Genomic DNA, 13,151 nt, shown 5'->3' on the forward strand with positions numbered 1-13,151 from the left:
AGGCCTAAGTGAAACACTGCTTGTATTTTCCCTTGCTGTTGTTTACATGAGTACTGTGTACACACATGTGCCTGACGGTACCATAGAACTTCAGTTAGCCTAAGCAAACCATTGATTTGTCTAATAAATATTAACAGACTTAATTTAGACTCTACATAATAGGGGAACTGAGACTGTCTTTGAATTATATTGTAAAAAAAAAAAAAAAAGGATAAAATTAAACTGTTTCTTTATCCATACTGCTATATTTTGGCAAGTTATTCTCGTTCTTCATGTCGTCCAAGAACACAGGCGCCAGAGTGCTTCCAGCAGAAAGGTTGGTGCTTTCCCATCTCTGCTACAGGATAAGCTCGAGTGAAGTCTTATTTCTTCTTTCAAAAGTAGAGAAATATAAATACTCATTGGCATCCTGAAGTCAGAGCTCTAATTTCTGCCTCTCAAATCACAAAATAATGGTTCTACAAGTAACAGGGAAGATCTCAAAAGAGGACCTTCCAGATGCCTCAATAAGCACAGTATGACAGCATGGCACAGATGCAAGGGCGCACTGCAAGCAAAGCATAACTTTCAACTAGCTTTTTCCTTAGTCACTGAGGATTTTCCTGAGGTTTGGTTTAACACAGCATGCAAGAAGGCAGTTCTGGTGATTTTGCTACTTATTTCAATTATATTGGAGGCTATTAAAAGTTTAGCTGCTTAAACACATCAGGACATGTCACCAGACCAGTTCCTCTAAACCACTTTGTCTCTTCCAAATCAGACTAACCTGAAGTCCAGAACATTCACTTATATTCATTCCAGTTGTCTAAATTCTGATGCAGGAATTTGGCTTTGGAAAGTAAGTCCTGGCTAACGCTGTTCTCAGAATCAAGCCACAGGGAATAGTCAAGACAGCAACCTGGACATTCTACCTTCAGCAGATTAACATATTAAGAACAAGGCAGATCAGCTTTTAATAGATGGCTGTGCTTTGTGAGCTGCATGGAGCTATAGCCAAAACTGCAAAAAAGGAGCTCTAGCTTGAGGAAAGGCATACATTGATCTAACACATTTAGGGTCTTGTCAGCACAAGGCAAACGTAATGAAGAAACTGGCAGCTGATTTAGTAAGTGCTTTTAATGGCGAGAAGCTTCCTATCAGAACTATAGACCAGATCTTAGCATTACAAACAACAGTATTTTACAGGTCAGAAACGCTGAGGTTAAGCAGCAGTTCATTGCAGCTGACTAGGAACATAAATAAACTGTTCTGACAGTCAGGAGCGGGGCACAGTATCAGTGGATGGTTTCTTCCTGCTTGTAAACACTAGAAAAGTATTTCCTCTCCAAACAGTTTAAGCATCAGAAAGTATAAACAGACTTTTGCAGGGGTTCATGAACAGTTGCCTCTACCTCTGTTCTTCTAATAGCTGTTTGTCACATAACAGGTAAGGGAGTTTTCCATTACATTTCAGGCACACAGGCTCCTAACTGAAGCCTTGTTACTGAATAAGTAAGTTTACTTTGTTTTTTGGTCAGAGAATGCGGCTGTGCTTCAAGTTTGATTTGCAGTTCTTTCAGTAAAAACATGAGCATGTAAAATACATTCTGGTAAAATGAAAACTGAACAGCGTGTGTGCATACATATCTCTATAAATAGGAACATACAAAAACCCCACCTTGCCAGACTTATTGTGACAACTCTTCTGATTGACAATCTTTGTTTAATTAATGGCTGGTGCTGGTCACAACACTAATAAAGGCACACCTTAATGCTCTAGTTGCTGTAAGACCAGGTGACAAAACAAGCAGCTTTAGTTATAACAGCCTACACCCAAAACGCACCCTGCCTTCTTCACTCTCCTGGCTAAGACACAGTTGGCCTTCAGAATCTTAACTATAAAGAACTAAATGGAAAATTTTCTGTGATCTGTTTTAGAAGCATTTTCAATTATTTCTGTTTCAGCATCCATGCTCAAGGAACAGGGGTGGTTTGTTCTGTGCTCTTCAGCTGGTACATGAAGTCAGCTAATCCTTGCATAGCCTTCACACAGGCTGAGTGCACCCAGCACAAACTCCCTGATCCTGAAAGCAAGCCTTGCCAAGCAGGACCCTGCTCTCAGCTACATGCGCCCCGGGGATGAAGCACTGGTGCTTACAGTAATCTGGAGGACAGGATGAGCATGCACTCAGCTAGAGCAGCTTTCACAGTGTCCCAACAGTTCCTGGGTCAGTGGCTTAGAGAGAACAGGGCGATGTTTTCCCTTTCAGGAATTTTTCAGTCCCCCTTTAAAGCCATGCAGTTTCATACACAGTGTGCTGCAGCCAGGAGTTCTACAGTCAGCTGAAGAGATACCGTGATTTGTTTCAAACCTGTTATTTACCATTCCCATTATTCCCTTGAGTTCTTGTATCAAAAAAAGACTGCTGAGGAATTTATTCCTGTGCTACCCTCTCCATGCCACTCACTCTACAGTTACCTACCTTGGCTCTTGTCAGGTTGAGGTTTTTTCTAGATGAAGAACTGTCTTTTATTTTATTCTAATACAGAGCCTAAATGCAGCCCTGTGAGGTGAAAGACAACAGAGCTTAGGAAAACTCCAGATTCGTGTTTCTACAGCAGCGGCAACTTTAGATACTGAGAGACATGGCATTAAAAAATCCCAGCTGTCCTCAACTATAGGCATTGCTGAGTGGGTTCGCAGGAGAGAATTCAATGCATTTGCATGGAATTAAAAAGACCATAAAGAAATTCAGAGGTTTGCAGCACTGTTGACACCTGTGAGACTCAAGAGTGAGGACTAAAGTGCAGTTAAAACTGTGGGCTATTGAAAAGGAACATGGCTTTATGTCATTTCAAGAACAAAAGCCTTCTTGGCTAAAAGTGGGGATATTCTAGAGCGTACCTGTGGACATCCAGCGCATACTCAATTTCTACCTTTGTTCCAAACCAGAATCTCCCTTGTGGGCATCCCATTAATTAAAAGATACTAATTTATATGAATTTTTTGCATTCTCAACAGGTGGTGTGAAAAGATCTCAGTTAAAGATTCAATTAATCTTTTTATCCAATGAATATATTGTAGCAAGATCAACTGCATTCAGTTTATTACTTTATACATCATATCATTTAAATAGTTGCAGTTCAGTTTTAGGATTCACTACCCAGCCACCTTGAGCAGGGATACTGCTTTATAAAAGGTAATTTCTTTGATACACTATCAAAGATTTAACTTGGAATATTCCAATCTGACTTCCCCTCCATCCTGGCCATCTCCTGGGGTGCTTGTCTGGAGTCGGTCAGTGGTGCTCCTGTCACTGCATCTATTTGCCCACTGCGTTTAGTACCACCATCTACCCCTGGGAATGGGAGATTCCCAGAGCAGCTGGTGGATGTCACCCCATTGGAGCAGGGTGCTGCAGTTAATGCATCCACAACACTCCTCTCAGTGATCGCAGTACAGCACACATGGACAGGTATCAGAATCCCTGAGTAATGTGAGAGCTGTACTGCCCACAGAGAGGAGTGTTGTGAATATGTCTGCTCGGTCTTCCAATTCTCGTTTTCACCACATTATTTTGCATTGGCTTCACTGTGATAAGCATTTATAGTTTTTGCTTCTAAAACTGACTGAAAAAAAAAGCACAATTTTTAGTTACATTTACCTCCTGGAGATGCATTTTTGTTCATTCAGCTTCTCCATTGTAAGATGTAATTTCAAGACAGCAGCATTAAAATACTTCCTGTTCATGCCTCTCCACAGAGCCCTGCCAGTGTTAACCTCCCTTCATATATGCAGCTCCTCCCCACGGTGAGGATGGAAGCACAGCGATTTCATCCTTTGAACATTCTTTCTGCTATTTGATGCAGTTGAACATACTTCACCCAGTATGAGATACATTTAGCTGAGAAACTTTATATATATACACAGCAGCATTTTTGTGTATAGTCTATGATCTAATCTAAGTTTAGCCTACTTCTTCCTCCTATGTATTATCAGCATCATCATGCACCTTCCTGTCAGTGCTTCTTAGTGAGTTTCTCAAAACTGCTTTTTCATGGACTGCAAGTTATCTTTCAGGGGGTGAGTGGATCTGAATTTCCACTCATGAGTAGATTACTGACACATCATTATACAAGCTATATGCTCAGACAGCTTTTGGCTTAGACATTAAAATCCTGCATAGGTGAAACTATACTACAGGAGCAAGCGTGTGCCTACAGCCTCCAGAGTTGTTCTGTACAAACATAGCTTAAACTGTTAAAACTCTAGTGTAAGACAATATTTCTCTAGGCTTTTGAATTAATGCAAGGCAAGTCAAGTTAAAATTACATTAAAACATAACAGTCTGTTCCTTTTCCCCACCAATATTTACAACACCCTTAAAAAAACATAACATTCTTCCAGCTTGTGGAAAACACTAAACATCCTCATTCCTTTCTCACTCACACAGTTCAAACTGTCACTGTTTTGCAGCATTTGCTTCCTTGCTTGTCAAAAGTATTAACAAGTTAGCAGAGCACCCAGTTATGTAATTCTTCTATTCAAGAGAGACAGAAAACCAAACTATTTTGCAGGAGGAGTATTACTACAGTAGGATTAACACAATGAAGAAACAGACAGAATACAAAATGAGTCTGGGAAAAGGTTATACCAATGCATTTAAAGTAGTACGACTTAAAAAAAACAAACCAAAGAAAACATCAGATACATTTGTGTGAATTATGTACATCTCCATCTGATGCAGTTACTTACGTTATCACATACATGTGACCTGAGTGACTCCATCTTCCTGGTCAAATTGTCCATCATCCAGTTCCCTTAATACTCCATCACTGCTACTGAACCCTGGAAAGCCTCCATACTGGGAGGATCCCTCTTTAATCCAACATTGCTTAGAAGGAGATAAGTGAAATTCATCGGGTGGTTGTCCAGTTTCTACAGGGCGAGAAGTAGCTGTATCTAATCCAACACTTCTGCTAGAGACTTTGCCTCTTTCCTCCCCAATAACTTGTCTTAAGGATTTCTTCTGAAATACAAGAGGATGTTTAATGTTAGCTCACTTAGACGCATTTTAACATCAGGCAGCATTTAACACTGTTTCCAACTATGAACTCTGGAGAAAAAAAATCTTTAAGGTCCCTTCCTACCCAAACCATGATATGATTCTGTGAAGAACTTGGTGTAAATACAGCTTGACATTACAGAATCACAGAATCACAGAATCCCAAGGGTTGGAAGGGACCTAAAAAGATCATCTAGTCCAACCCCCCTGCAAGAGCAGGGTAACCTACGTGAGCCTTAGTACAGGGATCTCCTGACATGCTTCTTGGAAGTGATGGCTGCCAAAGTCAAAGTAAGCAGGTTGTGAATTATGCAAACAACAGACCTATCAGACTGTGCTAAGGGTCCTCTGAGGCATCACATATAAATAAAAGGCTTATACCATTTTAGCACCAGGAGCTATCCATGGCACTCAAATCAGTGACGACGCAGCGCCTCCAGAAGCAACGTCAGTGCCTTGAGTCACAGCAAAAGAGCATGGTCAGCAAGGCAGAAGTGCCCTGGCCATCTGCCGGGAGCCTTGCTGTCAGCACAAGCACTATTAAACCAGAAGGTGCTTTGCCAGGGCACACAGCCCTGTCCAGAGGAGGAGGACATCTAGCTGAGAAGGAATCCAGCCTCGGCACACAGGACACAAGCACTCTCACAGGGGAGTATGCACAAATACAAACCCTTTCAAAACAAAACCAGCCCACAAATGTTTTTGCCATGCTCTGGCAAGTTCTGTGCCCCCCTTCTATACATTGCTTTTTTTTTTTTTTCCTGAAACCCTTTTGAAACAGTAAAAACAATGGTCCCTGTGGCTAAAGGAAATGTATTTAGGGAAGCTGTTAAGGGAGACATTGGGAAATTTCACTAAGGGGAAATAACGTTGCCTCAGGAGAAACAAAAGGAAATAAGCTTTGCCTGGATGCCACAGTAAGAGGATGGAGAATTCTGCTGAAGGGAAATAAAGGGAAAAAAAGAGAAAAGAAAAAAAATGACCTCAAGCACTGTCTGTTTCTATCCTGGACCTCCTCCTCTGAACTATTCTTGTAGAAAAGCAAATGGTCTGTGATAAACAAAGAGCCCACTGAGGCAGTACAGCTCCTAATCCAAGAAGCCTTTAAACCATTACATAAATCAGAAGCCAGGCCGTAATGCACTATCCCATCAATATATAAGGTAGAGAGATGAGCTGTGAGGACATAAAACATACGCTCCTCAGAAAACAGACCCTGTGGGAATAAGAGACCAAATAATAGGTTCCCCCCCCCCCCCCCCAGTTCTTACTGAAGCAGAGCTTCCTTTCAAAATGGAAATGCTAACTTCGATCCAATGATTAAAAGAACAATGCCCAGCAATACAGAATCACAATAATTAAATGTTTTTTACTAAAATGTTTGCAAGGGTTTGATAAAGTCACATAGCTGTGTCTATCCATGTTCAGGGACATCTGCAATAAGTATATTAAAGTTTCCAGAGCAAAAGTTAATGCTTTCAGATTTCAGTAGCTGTTTTGCACCTGAAATCTATCTACTCAATGCAGAGCTAGCACAACATCCTATACTAGTTAGGTATTAATAACAAATCCATGAATTTAAATCGTTTGCCAATTCAAACATTTTGGTAAAAAAGTCATTAAGTAAAAAGATGAAAATTTAGGGGAAAACCAACGTAACTGGAAAAACAGAAGGAAAATATTACTCTGCTGAACATTTCAGCTTCAGCCGGCACCACCTATTTATCCCATGCTAAAATACCCTTGGCGCACTGAAATTTCCTGGTGAAAAAGTAAAATAATTACTCGTACTTAAAGAGCACATTTAGATACTAAGTTTGTTCAGTCTTTAAACACAGTAATCCTGATGTAAATGGCTACAAATCAGCTATTTCTTGTTTACTTGCAGTATGTTAAGTATTAAGCCAAAGGCTTCTTGTTACGACAAAGTAAAATAGTAAGTACAAAACACACCATTTTATTTGTATAAACCGAAGCTGCTGATCAACGCACAACTGGGTGACAGAATTTAAACTGTGAGCACAATGCTTCCTATTTTTAATTTAAACCACATCTCAAAGATTCATCAGTTGCTCAGCTGAATGCTTTCACAGAGCTGGTTTGTATTGCATCCCTGGGCAAAATCCAGTCTTAACCATTCTAACTTGTATTATGCAGCTATGCTGCCTTTTAAGAGATGCTTATAGGTAGAAATAATATGCCTTACCAAGGAAAGATTACTCATATCAGGAATCCATACCCTTATTATACAGTGTATTAAAAAAAGTAGGGAAGTACCAGGAAAAGGATGACTTCATCATGACTGGCACAATTACATTTTTATATATTTACAATACTGATATGAAAATTATACTCCAAAAACCACTTTCAGGAATGTATTAAGAAAGCATGTAAAGACAACTAAGTCAAGCATGAGAGCAGGGGTCAGAAGCTTTGAAAGCTGAAGATATTTGGACTCAGGGGGAAATTAATGGAAAGAACAAACATATGAGGAACTGGAAGAAAATAGGGTATGAATGAAAGAGATTAAGGCATTGGCAAGGGAGACTACACAGAACACTAAAGTGGAAAAAAAACAGAAGCTCAAGTTTTTTTGAATTAAGAAATAAATTACAGACAGTGTCCAAGAACTAGCTGGGAATTGAGATGGCAGTAGAGAGAAAAACAGGACTTTAATTGTGCATGCTAAATGCAGTTCTTCCAGGCATGGAAGTAACAATTATCAGGGGACACTGTGAGAAGGAAGTTAGGCTGGCGATAAGCAAAAGCCTGGAGAGGAACAAGAGAAGTTAGAGTGTATTTTAGAAACACTAAGCAGAGGGAAACAGAAGTTAAGGTAACAGACTGGATAGAAGGTAGAAAGGACAGAGAAAGATCAAATATGAATGCAAGAAATTTAGAGACCTGTGAAACTATTGATAACAGATGGAGGTAAAGCAGACTGGGTATCACTGCCTTATAATAATGTACAATACTGTGAATGACAGTTTGTAAAGTTCTACTGTGGTGCTTGACATGAGTGAGAACATCCATAACTTTCATAGCTGCTTAAGACATGCTGATTAGAGAAAGCTTGAATGGCCATTGAAAAACAGAAATAACAAGAATTAAAACCCATCACAGGATGTTGGAAGACTTGACAGAGGAGCTCGCCAGTAGCTCATCCTTCTGTGGCCACAGCAGTATCTACTAAAGCACTATATAGGTGCATCAACTGTTGTGACCTTGACTCTGAGTAGAACACAGTAAGTGGCAGTTACTTAATCCCCAAAGCACTTTTATAAACCACAGGAGCCTCACTCAAAAGAGGCAAGGAGTTGCTGAGGTCCAGCTGCAGGAATCTTAAATCCTCTACTTCTGTCACACATTTTCATGCAACAGCAGCTAACATCCCTTTATCCTGTTACCCTCCAGATTACAGTATCCTTTGCACAGCTTGACACTTGTTTTCTTCTACAAGTGTGAAAGTAGATGTTTTGGAGGTCAAAAGAAAATGTTTTCTTTTTCATGTGAAACAGATTTCAGTCAGAACATTTAAGAGTTCCTGAAGACTTTTAAAGAAATAATTACAGCATAGCCAAGTTTATCCACCTGTGACACAGCAGCTTCTTTGCACAAAACAGGTTTTTAGCATGCTCATGCTTTTCTCTGTGGGTTAATTTAAGAGCTATACAGCTAAGGAAAAAATAATATACAAGTTAAGCTGCAAAGGCCTCTGCAATCTCAATCTTGTTTCAAGGGAAACCCTCTTCTGCCACCTTTTTCCCTTAATTTTGAAGCCCAGCTTGTTTCTGCATCTAACCATTAAGTGAGTAACTCATTTTTCTACATTAATACCATAAAGATATTACTCACCTCTGGTGTCTGGACAGCAGAATTCCACATAACAGGTCTCTGAAGAAAAATGACTTGCTTTGTGGCCAGATTTCCTTCACTAAAATTTAAAGAAAATAATTTCAGTATTATAAAGGCATTAACAGTCACTGTAACAAGTTCATATCTTACAGAGTCAGCTATTAAGTTGGACTTAAGTCCATGGTGAGAATGGGACAGACTACCCAGCATTAGCTGCTTTATTAATTCCTGAACACTTCAGTAATCACTTAAAAAATTAAAGCATAAGAAGTACAGAGTGGGGTTAAGGTGTTACACATGGAATTTGATACAGAAGAAAAAATCTGTATTACTATGATTAGTTATTTAACATGTTTGATCTTGAAAGTTTAAGTACCAAAGCTCCTACTTTAAATCAAAGCCTGCACCTTTACGTCTGCAGCAAACCTTATCTTCACTGTCACATATGCAGCAACATATTGCTACCTATTGAAACCACAATGAACAGGCCCCACCTCAATAAATCCACAGCTTCAATAAATCTCTCAATACTTTATGGTACGAAACTTGGGAAGTAACATTCTTTACCGCTAAGCAGAAGGTGTTTTCCAGTTGTAACATGATATCTTACTGATGCAGCTGGAATAAGATTGCTATTTCACCACCTATGGTCTCAGCACCACATGCATGAGATAAATGACACTGGTTGTTTTGTACATGGGAAATACATGCACAGGAAAGACAAGAGAATATAGTAGGAAGATAAATAAAGGGGAAAAGAAAAAAGAAAGAGGAACTTCAGTTTTTAGTGCTGGAATTTTCAGAAACGTTGATACTGTTGTGGTAAATACAATTTAAAGAAGCATGTTTTTTATTTTCTACCCCAAAGAAATGCTTTTAGATAAAAAAAATATGAAAGGACAAATTTGTTCCTCAAACCAAATAGATGTTACTGACAGGATGTTTCACTACTGTTGCACTCTTTTTGTACTCACAATAAATACTTTTCAAGTTTTAATGTATTCATTTTCGTCATCTTTCCATCAGAAATTCAGGTCGGCACATTGATTGCTTATGTGCTACAAAGCCTGACTCTGTGGCACCGCAAGAGAGCAATAATTTCAAGACCAGAGCTCTAGGATGGAAAGGTTTAAAGAATTCCTCTGCTCTTCTAAATACAAGATACTACATTTTGACAGACTCTTCTCCCCTCAGCTTCTGCAGTATTCAATGAGATCTTCAGGCATATGAAGGAAAGTCACAGAAATACTTCAGCAGAAGAGTGACTACAGATTTAAGAGCATGATAAAGAAAAGTAGCGAAAGAGAAACATAAAAGAGACATTAGAGAGGTCATTTGAAGGATTTATGATTCTATTTAGTCTATCAATCCTAAACAGTATAATTATGCACAACCTGATGGAAATAACTACTAAAATAATGTAAACTTGTACTTTAGTATGGGTATGTCACAATCTTAAGTACCACATGCAAAGTTGAGATTAATTGCTTCAGGTTTCATGCCACGGCTAAGACTGATAGAATTAATTTATAATTACTATTAGGGACTTAATCCAAGAAAAATCAGGGATTAAAACTATTCCTACGACATCAGGAAGAGCTTGTTAATACGCTGCCCCAGCAGAGCTTCTGGAAGTAAACTCTGAAAGTACACAAACCAGCACTATTCCCAGCACACTCAGCTGCATCTGATCAATACTCAGTGGTGATGGTTTTGTGACTGTGTTTAGTCTCTCAGCTGGACTGGAAGGAAGATTGTGAAATCAGGTCATGGCATATGTTTGCACATCTTCCTTGGATAAGAACAGAGAACTATCTTAAACTCCAGCTTGTGGGGAAAACGAGGCAAAAGAATGAACTCATCAATTTCCTGCTCTGAGAGCTCCTACCCTGCTATTTGCATTCATTAAAAGGAAATGTGTTACAATTTTATGTCATGACAAGGAGATCAGCAATCCTGCAACCTCATTCCAGTTGGCTAGGCATCTCTCCCTGCCCAGTTATGTCTGTTTTGATAATATCACTTGGGGAACCTCTCTTCTAAATGGGAAGGCTGAACGCAGTCCCTGGCATCGGGAAGAGCCTACGGCTTACTCTGTAACAGTGTCTGCATTCCTTCAGAGAAAAGAAAAAATCCCCAAACTTTAAGCTACAGCTTGTACAAATTCTACTAGAACAGAGAAAAGACACGATGGTGAGTAGACAATAAGGAAATTAACAATTTTCTAAGTGTGACCTTATTAAAATGCCACACACGACAAAGCAGCTATGAGCTTAATTCACAAAGAACTGAATGACAGTGGGATTTCCACTGAATTTAAATGAGAAAAAGCCCTTAGAGCAAGCCACTCCATAGCTTCCCTTGCATTTCCATATTCCCCCTTCGCCTCGTCAGGGCATTTTGAGAACTCGCATTCAATAGTTTGTCATAGTAAATTAATAACCACAGAGTCAGTGTTTTGCACTGTGTTTGCCTGCCTGCTTTCCAGTACTCAAGGCCAGTCTCACTGCCCCTTTTCAGGGACTACAGTAATCAGTGAAGGGAAATAAAGGTCACTGCAGAGTAAGGCTGCTGAAGCCTTTTCCTGTCTCTTAAGAGGGATGAAGAGCAACAGAAACTCCTCTGTTAAAACACCAGCAATCTGCTTGTCTGCTTACGCTGCACTGGCAATATATTTGTCTTTTTACATGTATTTATTAAATAAGTCCTCCAAAACAATCATCAAGCTGGAAGCCAAGTAGTCCTGCTCTGATTTTTTAGCTATTTTTATAATGCACAAACATTTCACATACAAAGCACTTCATCATTCTAATGTTAAGCAATGTTTTCTGAAACATGAACAACAGGAGCAAGATGATGAATTCTTTTAACCCATTCAGGTGTTTTGAATTTCCTAAAATAATACCCTTTGGAACTGCACAGCATCTAGACTTTTAGTTACGAGAGAGATGCCAGCATGGGACAGTCTCCTGGCTTAAGGGATCCATTCAATGAAAAATTTAAAACACCATAGAAATAACTCTAATTTTAGACCACAAACATTTATGAAATTCTATGAAATTCTATGAAATTCTACAAAATTCTACAAACTCGTGATAATATCATATTAGTAACTGCAACAGTACTAAGTTACCAGTGAAGTATCTTCTAACACATTTTTCCCCACTCACTAATTTAACTCCTAAGAGGACTATTGATTTTATGCTTGATACACAGCTTCTGAACTTGGCATAATTACTGTCAAACTATTGTCTGGAGACGCCTAACTAGTAAGAGCTGTATATAATGCAGGAAGCTCTTCAGGTCACTAATATTACCGCGGATCTGTCTTGGATTCTTTTCCACTTTTTTAGGTCAAAAAATCCTTTATTGACTGCTGACACAATATAATTCCCAAGATACGGATGGATACAACAAATGTTCCATCATATGTATTTTTCATGCTCTGTTTTCTCATATTCCTACAAAAAGAGAAACACTGACAGAAGATGGTAACTTCTGTGGGTTTTAGAGCATGCTGACCAAAGCGAACAACCCCAAAGCCCCACAGTACTTATTTTTTAAACAGCATTGCACGAAACAGCAACTCGGCAGGCTTCAGAAATGACATTTACCATTGCTCTGTTTGTAACGGCAAAGATTACATTTCTTGAGAATAAGTTTCCTGCATCCAACATGCCTCAGACACCGAGGCAGGAGTTAAAGGACTTAGCAGGCCTACAGACGGCTGCCCCTGCCTGAAACAGGCCAGTGATCCATGACACTCAGCTGTCACATGCACGACACTTCACACAACGGGACATTTTATTTTATGGAGGGGAACATCTGTAAAATAGGAAAACTTCAAACAACAAAACCACACAGGAACAGACGTTACAGCTGGTGGTTTCTAAACTGCTTCACATCCTAACCATGTGAAAACCAAAGCAGCAGCACAACAGTGCATGACAACACTGTCGCACCCCAGGACTTGTGTTAGCCTGATGGTCACACTCTTCATTTCCAGACAGGCAGTGGGCATAATGGCTAGGAACAGATCGCAGATGTGGGATAGTTTTGCAATGAATTAGAAGAGGAAGACAGAATAGAGTAAAATAATATGGTGACTAAAAATAGGGAGCAGGCTGCCCTGCTAACATTTTATTCTTGGATAAGAATTTTATTTATCTACTTCGTACATTTTTAAATAAATATGAAAATATGAATTTGCCAGATCATCCCAAAACGATGCTCATTTTGTTTTTTTCCAGT

General features: G+C 39.3%; 1 protein-coding gene across 2 annotated transcripts in view; it reads right to left on the reverse strand.

Moving 5' to 3' along the window:
- Nucleotides 1-1,101: 1,101 nt before the first annotated feature.
- RFTN2 (raftlin family member 2) overlaps nt 1,102-13,151 on the reverse strand; it is a 32,999-nt gene continuing 20,949 nt past the window's right edge. For both annotated transcript variants that reach the window (XM_065669987.1, XM_065669984.1), the window contains 2 exons: nt 8,901-8,979; nt 1,102-5,009 (listed from right to left, as the gene is read on the reverse strand). In XM_065669987.1, coding sequence (XP_065526059.1) covers nt 4,740-5,009; nt 8,901-8,979 — 349 coding nt within the window. In that variant the 3' untranslated portion in view covers nt 1,102-4,739. The remainder of the gene's footprint in view (nt 5,010-8,900; nt 8,980-13,151) is intronic.

This window comes from Lathamus discolor, chromosome 3 (genome assembly GCF_037157495.1).
Source record: "Lathamus discolor isolate bLatDis1 chromosome 3, bLatDis1.hap1, whole genome shotgun sequence".
NCBI lineage: Eukaryota > Metazoa > Chordata > Aves > Psittaciformes > Psittacidae > Lathamus > Lathamus discolor.